This window comes from Limulus polyphemus, unplaced genomic scaffold, assembly GCF_000517525.1.
Source record: "Limulus polyphemus unplaced genomic scaffold, Limulus_polyphemus-2.1.2 Scaffold346, whole genome shotgun sequence".
Taxonomy (NCBI): domain Eukaryota; kingdom Metazoa; phylum Arthropoda; class Merostomata; order Xiphosura; family Limulidae; genus Limulus; species Limulus polyphemus.
In genome coordinates, this window is record NW_013665956.1 from 79,771 (window position 1) to 95,772 (window position 16,002).

At 30.5% G+C, this 16,002-nt stretch overlaps 1 protein-coding gene across 9 annotated transcripts in view; it reads left to right on the forward strand.

Moving 5' to 3' along the window:
- The window catches only part of LOC106457564, a 117,963-nt gene that overhangs the window by 75,879 nt on the left and 26,082 nt on the right, over nt 1-16,002 (forward strand). For 8 of the 9 annotated variants that reach the window (XM_022383551.1, XM_022383553.1, XM_022383552.1 and 5 more), the window contains 3 exons: nt 2,307-2,398; nt 5,522-5,629; nt 11,904-12,051. In XM_022383551.1, the coding sequence (XP_022239259.1) occupies nt 2,307-2,398; nt 5,522-5,629; nt 11,904-12,051 (348 nt within the window). The remainder of the gene's footprint in view (nt 1-2,306; nt 2,399-5,521; nt 5,630-11,903; nt 12,052-16,002) is intronic. The other variant, XM_013916996.2, reaches the window with a different exon arrangement.

Sequence of the window (16,002 nt, forward strand, 5' to 3'; positions counted from 1 at the left end):
ATGTTCAAAGAACTTTAATCAGTGAAATTTGAAATACTTTATTCTGTAAAATAAAATTTAATAAGTTTAAATATGCCCAAATACATAAGTATGATATATAAATATTTTTTATTTCCATTAAACATTCTAAATTACTAGTGAATTTCAAAGAATTAAAATCCGGACAGAACTTAAGGGATGACCTGATAGTATTGGCATTTAAGTTGAGTAGCAACATCATACTGACTAATTCTTAGTTTAGTGTAGGTGAATATGTCAGTCTGTGTAGAAGTCAACAATATGGTATTGATGATGAAGTTAGATACTTAATATAGGAGTTTATTTCAAACATTTATGGTGTGCTTGTGTGATTAAGTTAAATAGTTTAATCAGTAGTTTGTTTATGATTGATGCTTAGTGTATAACTAAGGTAGTTTATTTATGTTGAATAAGTTGAACAGTATAATAATAGTGTTTAAATCAGATATATTATTCACAATGAATAGATCAAAAAACAATGTATTGATGATTAAGTCAAACAGCTAAGTTACAGTAGTGAAGCCAAAATATTTAATATTAGTTACTAATTCAGATGTCAAGACTTTGGTGATTAATTTTTTTTTAGACTGCAGAGCATCATCCAGATGTTGAGTGCATTTCAAAATATAAGTAAAAATAATGATTCTAACTCTGTTTCAACAACTTTTAAATCAAAAATGTTTTACAATTGATTTTATCATTTCATATAATTTATTTTATATAGTTTGCAAAGAAAAATAAAGAATATTCAAAATTTCATTACTGCTCAGCTTTGAGTAGTCTCACTAGCAAACAATGCATTTATTGATTTGTTTAAAAATTTTGTGCCCATCACATAACATGGGTTTATATTTGCTTAGAAACTATCATCCCTTGAGAATATAATTATACATCTTTTAGGCTGGGGTATAGAGGCTCAGTATGGTTCTTGAGTTTTTTTTTTGTTGTTTTTTTTTTCAAGTACAAACTTTTAGTTTATAGGTCCATCATCTCTTGACCAGTTTGAGATCTAATTACAGTTTTGGACTTAGGCGGTCAAACCCTTTTGATTGATGTATTTGGCCACACCCAAGGCCTCATAGATTAATTTACTCTAATCCTGCTTAAAAGAATTTAAGTTTGAGGGTAGGCTGGTAGAGATCCTGATGAGTAATAAATTTAATTGGGTATACACTCACCCCATGCTTGTTATTACTGCCACAAAAAAGTATAGCTAACAAAAAGGAAAAAAGAGTCTCGTAAATTAATTTATTCTAATCCTGCCTAAAAGAAAAAAAATCTTGTAAATTAATTTACTCTAATCCTATCTAAAAGAAAAAAAGGTCTCAGATTAACTTATTCTACTGTGGCTATTGAGGATTCCTTCTTGTTTGTTTCTAAATTTACTTGTACTTGCTGTAATCAAAGCTACATTGTAATAATAAAAGAACACAATATCATGTACAGCAATTAGTGAAAAAAAAAAACAGTTTGGTTTGTTTATTGTGGTTTTTTCACTAAGGCTACATTGGTTCTATTAAACTAAAATAACACAAGTGAAAAAAACACACTAACTTAAGATTCACTGTTAAATCCAGGATACTTTATCATGCCTTAAGAGAATGTGACATTGTTTTCTAATCTCATTTGTTTAAGATTTTAGCATGGGCCAGTAGTGAACAAGGCTTCTGTAAAAAAAGAGCTTAGTTATTCACAAGCTGGGGCCTGAGATTAATATTTAAAAAAATGCTTCCAAATTGCTTGTACTTTTATAAAATATAGGTAATGTTTATTTTGTTTGATCAGAATGTCAAGAAGAAAGACCAGTAATGAACAAATGGATTAAGACTGAGTTGCATATGTTAAATTATTTCATTTTTTTATATGATGGCTATTGGTTATGATTATTTTATGCTTCAGCTGAACTAATGTAACTACATTATAAATGATATGCTGGCTTCAGCTTGTAGGATTTCATGTAAAACTTATGGTTAAGTGACAAAGTTGTGCGAAAGAAACAAATTTTATCAAGTAATTTTATAGGTTACAAAAAAAAAGTTATTGGCATCAATTTTTTTTTGATTTTCCAAAAAGTATTTACATTTAGTGCTTTTTCAAATATTTGTGTATGATTTTGACATCTGTCATGGTTTTCTCACTAACAGAAAATCAGAAGCCAGGACATTTGTGAATTTGTTGTATGTTTATTACATGTTTTCTTTTCATGAATACCTTGATATCGTACGTTAGTAAACTCAAAACTGTATAAGAAAGATGTTTTATCATAGTAATACACATATCTTGTAAAGGTCACAGGAAAATTTCGAGGAGGCTACAACCCATTTTCTAAAGGATGCTACAAGAATGTATGCTTCACTCTTTGTGGACCACAATATCCTAGGTAAGATATATTTTTACTGATTGTAATATAATATAGGTAAGAATTACATGGTATCAACGTTAATTTACATAAAAGAAAAATATTTTACTATTATCAAGACACACAGTAGTGTGTCTTGTGGCCATAAAAACAACCTGTAGGACACACTGTTATTAACAGGAGTGATAGTTTAGCGATTTTCTATCTTCTGTAGCTCAGTCTGTGGTAATCCAAACTATCACATATTTTCATTGGAGGTGCTCTATTGGACTCTTACTTCACATATCAAATTTCAAGGCAATCCATTAAGAAATATCCGAGAAAAAACATCTCCAATTTTCTTTTTTTTTTTCACACTAAAAGTATGGATATTTTTCAAATTTGGTTCAATGATAGATCTGTACAAACTACAATTAGGAGTTTCTTTGGTGTAGATATAAGCCACATGTGCAAAGTTATTCAATAAAAACCACTCAAATTTAATGTAAATTTTTGTGCATGCATATGCAAAAAGTCACATGATCTGTTGGTCAAAGATTTTTACTACAGCTTCACCTAAAAGTAAAGGTGGACTGTTTTTAATTTTTTGTCATTCAGATTATAGATGGCTGAGGGTAAAAGGACATGCAGATACATAAGTATTGGTTAGGCCAATGAAACTATATATGCAGTTTATAGTTCAAGTTTTGAAAACAATCATGGGTGGACAGTGATTATTCATTGCCAATTTTTCAGCACAAATTTACTAAATTTTATGAAATTATCCTAATTAAAGAGCTTTAGCACCACATGATATTAACTTAAGCAATTAGCATAAATAATGATGCATGATACAGCTGTACCAATTGCATGGGGGTGATGACAAGAAACTGTTAATCTAAATTCCATGTTGTTAGGTTAAAGGAATCTAATAACACTGTTTTAGAGAGAGAAAATTATCACCATATATTTTAAAGAATCTGGTAAAAGTGTTCCAAATAATAAGGTTGCGATCCTAAAGCTAATGTTGGTTGCTATCGAGTGTCACTTTCTTATTTGGTGCAGTTTGTTGGTGTCATGATATCTAATCAAAAATACCTTAGGTGTGAAAAAAGTTTTGGCCAATACAGGATTCAGCATGTGACTTAAAGGAATTTTTTTTTACCCACCATCGTGTCCAAAGCTGAACAAAAAATGCAGCCTGGCTAACTAATGAATGAAAATTTGCTGTAAAATTCTTATCAATGCTATAAGTGTAGCTACCTGTTTGGTTGCCAATTTGGATTTCATTCCATTAAGTCACATGCTGAATCCCTTTTTTTTTTGGCCACAACTTTTTTTCACACCTAAGGTGTTTTTGATTAGGTACAACAATTACTGTTGGGTTAAGTTAAAATTTAAGCACTTTGTATAATAGAACCTTGTTTAAAGAATAAAAATAGAATGCTCCAGATTATTCTCTACTGTATATATTCCCTAATCATGTATAAAATTAAAGGTACAGTGCTTTACATTGTCCTGAACTTTTATATATAACAGCATCTTTTGTATAATCAAAGGAACAATGCATCAAATTGGTTTATACTGTTCATGTAATACTGTAATAAGGATCAAAGGATAAGTGTATCATTAATATAATAAGAGTCAGTGTTTTGTGTGTGTGTGTCATGTAACTCCTCTTAAACTATGGGTCACACTGACTTCTAAGTGGTACCACACAAATTAGCACAGTCCCAAGATTTGCACAAAGGTAAAATATTTCATCCAACTCTCTAAGAAACCCAGGTATTTTGTTAAAACAGTTTTACGGGGATTCTCCGTAAGCAGACCACAAATTTGGCATTGATTTACATTCAAGAATGTAAATAAGTTGGCCTACTAATTACCATTTGTAACTTGGTTAAAGAAATTAAATTATCATTATAACATCCCTGTAAATATGGGCCATAGTCCCACAGCTTTGCTAGTTTTGATCATAGCTGGCAATACACCTAGATGTTCATCAGTTATTTTTTTTAACCTCATAATTACCAACTAAGAGGATAATTTGTGCTTCACATACAAAACATTTTTAGGTTGTGGTGTTTTGTGTTTATATGCACAAAGTTTATTAAATCTAAAGGCAGTGCTATGTACTTAAAGTAATTAAAATAGTTAAGTGTCTTGCCTAGACTGCTCACTTAAAAGATTAAGTACATAGAGAACTGAAAAATCTTATGGCCAAGCGGGATATCTCGGTGATTGCAAGGTTAAACCTATACCACAACACATGATACCCATCAGACACACGTACAAAAGACACTTTCAATCTAAAGGTGTGGTCAGAAATTACAAACTGATGAACTTATCTAGTAAAAGACACCAGATCTAGCGAAGTTTTCAAAACCTGGGTATCAGGGGCAAGTATTAAAACTCAACAGGATGATGTTACATTTGCTATAAGTGTTTAAAAACAAATGAAGAATTCACACACAAACACTGCTGTCTGAGATGGGGTTTTGAAGGATGACAGATCCATTCCCCAAATACCTTTCCATTTGCAATGCAAAAGTACTATCCATACCAACCCTTCCTTTATTCATATGGTGACATTGTCCATAATTCCCTACTACTAATTTCATTTTTGCATAATTTAATGAAGTTTAAAAAGCTTCCCACATATACATTATATATTTAATTACATAGATGTTAACTGTCAGATTTTTAAATACATTTTGTGGATCCTTAACTTTGTTGGTTACAGGGTCTTTAACTCTCTCTCCACAAGGGTTCGGGTGAATTGACCAACCTTGTAACAACTTTGTACTTGTTATAGTTTCCATACTATAACTTTTAATAAAGTATGTGTATGTTCACAAAATTTGGCAGACTTTTAGTAAACATCACAAGTCTTTTGTACATGAAAAATCAAATGTTTTAATGAAAGATTTTTACTGAAGATTTGTCCAAGTGCAAAGGTATTTTCATGTTAAGAAATTTTTCATGTCTCAAAAATCTCAAATTCCATTTGTATAACCTCTAAAATCTCCTAAATACACATAAAACTCAACAATATAGTTCATTCTTCAGGCTGTAGACAAATTATTAAAGTATAAGGAAAGGAAAAGTTGTAAAATTAGAAATAAAATGAGCAACTGTGCCCTTTTTTCTTTATTATTGGTCAAGGAACTTTCAAAGTACTTATTTCAAGAAGTTGAACAGAGTAATCAGACTGCACTTAGATTCAGTGAAAATGTTTATGCAGACAACAGGATGTGGACTTTATCGCCTTAAGTATGTATCCTACAGTATTTACAACAAGAATTCTACAGAGTAAAGACTACTTTGAATCTTTCAAAACATTTATTATATGGTTTGGTGCTGATACAATAGACATTTCAATTCTGTGAATATTGGTAATCCTTTTGGGGTGTTTGGAATTTAGTGCCACTGTTGTACAAAGATGTTATTTGAACAGATGCTTATATAATCCTATTCTCCTTTTCAGCACACTTATTTGTCAACCAATACTACCTATCGCATTCATTTAGTTTCAAAAGCCTTCTGAGTCTAATCTTTTTTATAAAGCATAGCATTATTTCCTGACATTAGTAAAATATCTTATCTATCTAAACCTGTTTTTAAGTTGTCAATTTTCTAATGTTGTACAAATTGCTTTTATTTTACCTCAGTTTAGAGAATGAGAATAACACACATTTAGTAGCATAACCCTGTATTGGCCTACAAAATACAGATCTCAAACTATAATACAAGTATTTTGCAAAATACAGTAATATTTCTGCAACCATACATTACATATGTGTGTGTATCTATCTATCTGTATATATAAAACAGAAACAATATAATAGAATTGAAACTTAAAATTATGCCTCCATTATTATTCCTTGTTGATATTCAATCTATCAGACAAAATACAAAAACCTATGTAAAATTCACCAGCAACTAAGGAGAATCACTTAAGGGTTAGAATTTGAGTGCTTGAACCCACAACATCTCAACTTCAACTGCCTTTCACTGTCTGTAGCCAGTTGTGGGAAGGCAGTTATCCTTAATATTTAGAAGTAACTTTAATGTAGAATTAAGCCAACCCGATAAAAATTCTATAAAGTAAAATGCCCAACCTTCTCCCTTTTAATTGATGTTATAAAAAAAATAAAAATAATATTCCTATAGTAGAAATAAGCCATACTTAGTTTCTACAGAACTTTCAACCTCCATCCTTTTTATTTGATATATTAAAAGATATAAGTAATAATAACATTCTTATAGTAGAAATGAGCTACCCTTAAATTTCTACTGAACTCCTAACCCCCACCCTTTTATTTAATAGTGATGTTAAACAAATTGAAAGATTCTTACTGTTCAATCATATACCGGGTGAGCTGAGACAAGCTGAACTACCTGATGTTGTTCATTCCACCCCAGCATACTGAACTATTCTAAAAGTGACAATTAGCTACTTAAACCAAGTAAATTATGCCCTCTAAATTTTCCATAATGTAGTCTCCATGAACAATAGCTTAACTCTTAATATAGTTTCACATTTGTTATAAAAGAATATAAAAACTTTTAATAAACTAGTCCTGATAACCATTATTTTTCAGTTTATTTATGAATAAATTAACATTATGCATGAAGGAATTATAGCAGCTCTGTAAATATGGGCCATAATCCCACAGGTTTGCTTGTATTGATCATAACTAGCAATGTACCTAGATGTTCATCGGTTATTTTTTTAATCTCGTGATTGCCTACTATTGTTAAAAGGGATTATTACATCCCAATTAAAAAGATTTTTTAATAGTTTCTAATAACAGTAATGACCATAGGCATTATCTTATATGACTTAAAGATGATAAAAAAGAATGATAATGGAGGTATAATTCTCAGTTTCAATTCTGTTATATTGTTTCTGGTTTATATTAAGTTCATTATTGTTTTATGATTTTGATTTCAATTGTCTTTGAACAATTAATGTATTGCATAGCATTGTGTGTGTGTGTGGGTGTATATATATATATATATATATATATATTACTATTTACTCATAAATGTTTAAAATAGTTATTGTTCTTAAAACATAGAACAATAAATAAGAAATACACTGAAAAACAAAGATTTTGAGTACTTACGATGTTACAAAATACTGTGCTCATGCATCACACGTACTAAGCCTTGCCGTAAGCCTTATTTATTCTTCCGAGTGGAGGGTGCAGAGATATTAATTTTTGTGGGCTTCATATATAAATTTTAGAGAATCAAAATATTATATTTTATTAGTCTACACAAAATCTATGTAATTTATCTGGGTCTCTAAATAAGCTATATGTGGGTTTCCAAAAAAATCTCATTACTATACAGAGCAGTGACTCGGTCATCACACTTCAACAGTTTTGGTGAAATTATTACTTTTGCCTTCAAGCTACATACAAATGACAGTCAGTTTTACATAGAGGGAAACTACTTTTTCTATTGTGTATAAATACATGGTAATTAATAGTAGGTGAGACTAGACAAGAGGTTGCAAAAGTTTTATCTTAGTGAAAAAATTATTATATATATAAGTATAAATACAGTTGCAAGATCCTGTAAAAGGCTAATTTGTCAGTTGTGTAAGTAAAATATACTAATTTATTCAAAGCAATGGCCATTTAAGTATTTTTCCAGTAATGTGGTTTTAACTATTTTTTTTTGTATTTTTGTACTTAATATACAGGCAGCTTCTTAGTTAAAAAATTACTCGCAAAACTTTTAATCACTCTTGTTTTATGAATGTATGATGTAATACTCCACTCAGTTCTTTTTTATTTGATTATTATGGCTTAAAATATTTTAGAGAATGTTGTTGGTGGCATTGTATTGAATACATTTATAGCTTCAATTCAGAAAACCATAGATATAGTGCTTAAAATTTTAATATCCAAGTTATGTCAAAAATTGCCTTTAACTGATACTACCATTGAAGAAGTAAAAAGATCATACCTTTAATGTTTTGTGGTTGAATTTGCACTCTTCATCAGTAGTTGTAGAAATGGAGTAAAAATATTAGCAAAAGACGAAATTGTAGTTTTTCCTACATATGGATGACATCATCTTATTTGCTACTAAGTTAGCTGATGTTTCTTCCATTTCTCTATGAGTTATAAAACAGCCATAATGTACCTAGTTAGTAACTTAACTTCAGAGTCAGATTGTAACAAGCTTTTCAGTAGTTGTTAAATCTGAGTACATCCACAGTGTATTGCACTGCTATCTAAGCATTTGAGCTCAAACATGCATACCTGTTAATGTGTATCATATTACAAATGTTACTATACCTTAAATATTCCATGCTAATATTATTATGTATCATATTTCAAAATACAAGACACGAGTTTAGAATCATGTTTAAAATTTTAAAAATTAGTTATTTAATAGTAATTACAAAAGTACAGTAATGGATAAAAATTAATGTACAGTGATACATTGGCTTAGAATAAGACTTCAAAGGCTGGTTTATTACTAACAAACCATACTCAAATACTCCACTTGATAACATTTTATTTAGAAATGCTATTCTTTTCTCCACAGAACAAACTGATATTACCTTGTGCGTCTGTTGAGAAGATTTTTGCACCTGTCACAAACCTTTAATGGAACTTTTCCCCCTACAGGTATTAATGTGGAGTACAGCATCCTATGATGTAATCATTAGATTATAGCCCTCCACTAATAGGAAGGCAACATATCCTTCTTGTGAGCTCTAATGCTACAACAAAACTCATTCTTTTCCTCAATGCTACTTTCATCAGACTTGTTTATTCTTAAGAATTAACAGAATTGATATACTTTCATTACTATTCATCATGTAGTCTTTTTTTCCCATTATTTTCTTAATTAAAGATCCCATATTTTAAACAATTCATTTAGATCTTTGATTCCAGTTATCTTAAATTTTGTTTTTCTTCTTTTAATTAAATTTGTATTTTTGGGACATACTCCAGTGATTGTGCACAGACTGCTTTGACAGTACTATTTCTTATAGATGGGTTTCATTACATCGTATTCTATTTTATCATTATACCAATGACCCAGGCATATAAGGTCAACTTTTATATGTATGTATAAAAAAATGAATAAGTAAGTGAGTTTTATGGATCATTTAGATTATATATTCATCTCCCAAGGTTTTGACTCTCCTCAGCATGAATTATCCACAAAGCTATAAAGGGTTGCTTTAAATTTAAGTTCAATCAAAATGAATTATTGTCTCAGGTGTGACTGTGGGGCTCAGTGTTGGGATCTTTATTCTTCATTGACTTACATCTATGACAAATTACTTAAATTTGTTGGTGATATTAAGATACTGGGTGTTGCTGGCTGTGAGGAGGATGCTGCTGCTTTACAAGAATTGTGGATTGTTTGGTTAGATGGGTGAATAAATGGTAGATGGTTTTTAGTTAAAATAAATACAAGGTAATGCTATGTGGGTTATTATAATATAAATTATAATTTTGATGGGTATAACATTAACAGTGATATGGAAGAAAATGATATTGTTATTCTGGTTGATCAATCTCTTAAGCCATCTAAGCAGTGTGCTGCTGCTAAGTGGTAGGGCAAATAGGGTTTTAGGTCGTGTACAGAAATATTGAATGTAAGTATAAATAGGTTACAATTTCATTGTATAGGTCACTTATTCAACCTTACTTAGTATTTTGTTCAATTTTGGTTTTCTTAGATAAACCCTTTCACTGCAACTGGGATGTATGTTTCCCACAGCACTGGGAAATATATGTCCCAACCGCAGTAAATGGGTTAAGAAGGGCATTGAATTGTTGGAAAGGTTCAAAGGAGAGTTGCTAAGATGATACCTGGGAAAGAAAGATTGTTACAGAAGGATAAGTTAACATCTCTTAAATTGTTTTCTCTTGAAAAAAAAAGTTAGAGATGATCTAATTGAGGTGTTTAACCCTGTAAGGACTGCAGGGCAGCTATCCAGGATTGAGGGCATGCTTTCATATCAAATTTCACTTTTTTCACTCATTGTCAGTAATTTTGTTGATTTGAAAATATTTAGTAATTGATATCTGATTTAGTATAATTTGCAAAGAAAAATTTTAAGTGTTTGAACTTTGACCTTTGTGTAGCTCCAATGGATATTACATGTAAACAATGCAATAATTTTTCTGCCTGTCCCAAAGTAGAACTGATATTTACTCAGACCCTTGCATCCCTTAGAAATACTTATCAAAACTTTTGTTTTTCACATTACTTTTCTCTCGATGAATATTTCAAGAACCTTGTGTTGGGAGGTTTGTATGATGTTACAGCAAGTGGGTTGGACAGTAATTGATAAATCTTAGCCTCAAAATAATATAGAAGCAATGGATAAAAATGATTGGATGGAAAAGATTCTTGTTTATTTACATCATTGTAAAGCAAATAAACTGGGGTAAGCTATAACGTGTGGTCTCTGAGAATGTAATTAACAGAAGTTCTTATAGTGGAGAATAAAGGAGTCTAATAAACAGTTTACAAAATTTAAGGAAACACCACAAATCTGGGATTTTTTTATATAGTTTATTTTGGTGATATTTTCATGCATGTTAATCTTTTTGTGTTATATTTATTTTTTTAAAACTACAAGAATACTCAAATGAGAACATCACATCAGAATATATAGGGTCAGTGAATACAATAAGCTAGGAAGACTAAAGGCAAACTATACAAATGGCAGAAAAGGTTTTGTTTTGTTTTTTCTCTTGTGTGTAGTTAGTATAAGTATCACTTAATGTACTTCAAAAATAGCTTTTGATCAAAACTTCAAAAAATTCACAACAAAAAATATTAGAGAAATACTAAACGTGTGTACCAAATTTCATGCATTTATGTTAAGCATTTTAAATGGGAAAAGAAATCAAATTATTTGACATAATATTACTCTGGTGGCCCTGAAAAAGTTAAGATTGTTAAGGGAATTCATTGTATCAGTACATCATCTTTTTTTTCATACTTATTGGTGAGAATGGTAGGTGATTATTTTATAGTTCATGGTAATATCTTTTTTCACGATATATATTTCATGACTCAGATATGAACCTGAGACCTGTCGCATGTCAAGTAAATGATCTACCAACTGAGCTAAAGGGTTAACCCAGTAACAACCATCAGTAAGGCACTTTTTTTTATAACAGCTGAAATGATTATATTCTTTCCCACTTTCAAATAAGGCCTGTCCTCAGACCTAATTTCAGGGTCATGGGATGGCCCCATGTTGAGTGTTAGTGTGGTAATTTTTATTCTTCATTATTTTCTGTGTATTTTCTTGCGTACGAGTTGAACTTTAGACCTGTCACATGCAAGGTGAGTGCTCTATCAATTGAGCTAAAGGGTTAACCAATAGTGTGTGATAGTAAATCACTTTTGAACAAATGAGACTACTGCAACTTTATTGGTGAAAAGTTTACTTTCTGCTTTCAGGCTTAATACTTAAAAATTAAATTATTTCTTATCTTTATGAAAGTTAGTTGAGATAGTTTATACTGATAAACTTGGTTTTCTAAAGATACAAGAAGCAGAAGTTAAGACAACCTTGTACATTAGCTGGACAAACACCTTCAGTATCAGCCCAGATGACAGACAACCAAGTGAGGATTTACATGGATAGTAACACTGGTGTTCAGACCTACTCAAATGTTAATAACTATAACCAGGTTAGTGGCAGAACTATAAAATTAAACTACTTTTCTTGTTATATACAGCTATTCAGGGGGTCCTTTTGCAGTGTTGTTTTATATGTTTTTTAATTTTATCAAAAACAGTTTTAGTTTCCAATTTGTTTGACCTTTAGAAATTTACATTATTATTTTCTCTTGTTTTAGCAAATGTGTATCATTATTCTAAGCATAATGAACAGTCAGTTGTAATTTATTTTTCATGTTATGATAACAGACTTGCTTCTAAACCTAAGGTGAACAGATGAATGTGTTACATCCATTGCTGTGTCTAGGTGGTAATTGTTTTAAGTATTCTAGGAAGTATAAGGTTTTGAAAGAGCAGAATATTTATTATTAAGTTACAGTAGTAAATGTGCTAGATTTTAACCCAATTAATAATAAACAGAGAATATTAATACCAAAAAATAAATATTTGAGATTATTAATGTAGAAATATTTTAGTTAGAAAATTGGTTGTTAGCTTTAAAAAAAAAAGTTTTTTCTTAGTTTTGATATTTATTACCGCTAACTTTGTAACTTCATATTTGTGCTGAAACCTGGTTTTCTCATTGTTTGTTTTAATAGTATTACTTATTTTATTTTATTAAAAGAGTGCAGTAAACTTGATTCCTTTGTATGTGACTATCATTCATTGCCTTAATATATTAAGTAGAATTGTAACGGAAGTTTCAGCTAATTTACTATACATCTTTCTTGAAGAGCTACATTTGGCCAAAAATATAACTTTGCATGTAACGACCAAAAACATTGCTAGTAATGAGGGTAACTAATTGATTATCAATGGCAGAGAGTGGTCATTGAAGCTTTTAGTAGTTTGGCTGTTACTCATAATTAAGACTGTTATTATTAATTGCAATTATTATTCAAGAATTTTAGCAGGTCTTCTGGTAAAAGCTATTACGTAAATGTATACAATTTCATTCTAAAAAATTTGTCAATCTGAGAAATTTCAAACATTTTTGTAAAATTTCAAAGGAGTATTGTGTTGTGAGTTCAGCCAATTGAAGAGTTATTATGTGATATTGTGAAAGAAAATTAAAGAACTAACTTTCAAATTCAGTGTCTGCAAAAATTATGTATTTCAGTTTGGTTATGCTTTCTATGAATTAGAAAATAGATATTAGTTTTATGTAAAATTACATTCATATTTCAGTTACAGATGTTATAATTAATAAAGATACTGCTAATTTTTCCAGATTTTGCTACTTTGAGTTTTACCTTAACTATGAATTTTTATGCAACTTTTGTTTATTTTAAGAACTATCAGAATTATATGCTTTATGTATGGGATGATCAAAACAAGTGTTTCCTTTAACAGTGGACATATAAATTGCTAATTTCTCTAGTTTAAACATTTTGTGTGTCTTCAGCTATGAATGCTTTGTCTGCTTGAATACCCTTTTCCACTTATTATAGACAGTTAGGTACCTTTTTAATGAATCAGTAGGTGAATGTTTGCATCTCTCGTGTGTGTATGTCCATCTAATACAGAGTTGAGCATGATCCAGACGTTAGTATGCTGACTGTGAATCTATAGACCCATTGTTCAATTACTCTGCACTGTTGTACTGTTAATGCATTATAAAGGTGATGGTCAGCTCCCACACTTTGGTCATACAAGAGAAATGGAAGAGTTGGTGGTTGTGGTTGTTGATTAGCTGCTTTCCTTTTAGTCTGTAAGTTGAAAGTAGTTATCACTAGTCTTTATAAGCTTTTATTCTTTTTTTTTTATTATGTTGTAAGTTACCTGGTTTAAACAAAGCTAAACATTTGGCTTGTTTAACCATTCCTTAGGTTTTAGTAAAATAAATATAGATAAGTTACATTTATTTGAAGGATTTGGGAGTAACCTTAAACAAAAAAAAATCCATACAATTATAGCATAAAGTTTATTTTTTAAATTATATTTAAAAAGCATTTAGCACTTTACAGTAATCTACTGAAACTTTGGGGTTTCTACCCATATCAAAACAAACATTCCTAAGAAACCTGAGAATTATTTGAGTATTTCATGGCATGTACTAACAAAATGCAGTATTAATATCACAAGTTGTTGTAATTAGTAGAGTTGAGGGTGTACAGCAACAAAAGATCTAATTGCTAAATTGAAGACCATTATAAATTAACATAGTTTGGCACTTCCACTTCTTGTAAAGCTCTAACCTTATTCTAGTTTTACTTTTAATAACTTTGACATTGGTATAATGATCACATTTATAGAGCTAGAGCCCTGCCAGAATTTGTCAGATTTGTGATAGGACCATCAGGGTAAGATCTCATAATCAAAACCAAACTTCCTTATTTGTTAGTCCATTGTAAATTTAAAAGAATATATGCATCACAAATTATTTTAGACAACTTACATTAGTACTAAACTGAATATGCATACAGTACTGAGAGAGAACATGCAACTCAATTTCCTTTAACACATTTGCTGCTATTAACATGTTAATGCATCAGCCATTTCTATTAATCAGGTACTACTGATGTGTTAACACATCAGTCAGTAAAGGGGTTACAACTACATGTGAGTGTACAGATAAACAGTCTCTTAGCACTGTACAAATGATTATGTCATTGCTGTTCTTTTGTAAATGACAGAGAAAAAAATTTCAGTAAAGTTTCAAGTCATGTGACCCAAGATTTCTGCAGTGGTTCATTTTGGCTACCATTATAGCTACAAGTTACCAGGGTTGCTCAAACATTCTAGTTTAAGTAAAACAGTATTTTACAAGAAGCTGATTCAGAGTCATTTGAGAAGGACTATGTAGCTAGCGATAGTAATTATGAGCCTAGTGATTCTGAGTCTGATGATCTAAAAAGGCCTGGATTGTACAGACCAGGTGAATGTTCAAGTTAATTTGTTAATTGGTCAACTGGTCTATTCTGCTTGTTAATACTGTTATGCCATATGATTGTTTCAAACTGTTGCTGAAGTTTTGACACTTTAGCAATAATGAATGAGTGCCAGATGCATCTTTGAAACAAGTAAACATTGCAAGTCACTGTTCATTATTGGCTTGGCGCATGGGTTAAAATTGTTGGAATGGCAAATACGTTAAATTAAGCAGCAAGTTAAAAAAAACAAACAAAGGGTACCATATAAAAGCCACTAACATTAAAACAAGTTTTGAAAATGCATGTATTGTTAATATACCATATTTCTAACTGCACTACAGTATTAATAACTTTTACTTTTGTAATGCTTGGCAAACATTCTGTCCTTCCAACAAAAATAACAAAAAAAAGTGACCAATGTATATTTACATAATAAACCTCTTTAAAATGTGCATGTGTTAAACACACAGTTTAATTGTGAAAAGTATTTTAATACATATGATATTTATTTAATATTCAGAACAAATTAAACGTATGTACAAGAAATTCTTCATACTATAGAGATTATAGACATATCATATACACTATAAATATAGTTCTCTTCTTCTTGTCAATGGTACACTTAGTCCTATTCCAATACTTTAGAATTTCAGTTGACAAGCCAAACTATCTTCTCTATTACTAACGCACTAGTATTCTGTATGTGATTCACTTACAATTTTTGCACGAGTTACCGTAATTGTTTGATCTTCTTTCTTCTAAGTATACTCTGTTTCTTTTGTCAAAGTGCACTCAGTCTGATTCAGTTACTTTAGAACCATGCTTTGACAGAATAATTCTTCTTCTTATCTCCTGTTAGTCTTACTCTAACATATTAAACGTTAGGCCTATCACTTCTACGATAGTTAACTTCTCACCAAACTTTTCCTTGCTTTGTAACTTCACTATTTTCTGCTGTTATCTGTCTGCTGCTTCTGCTTGTCTCTCACTATTTATATCTTTATCAACACTGCAGGATATGGCGAGAAACTGGGCTCAATGGCGGTCGTGCTGTAGGCATCTTGTTGGTTTGTCTGCCAAGTCCACTGG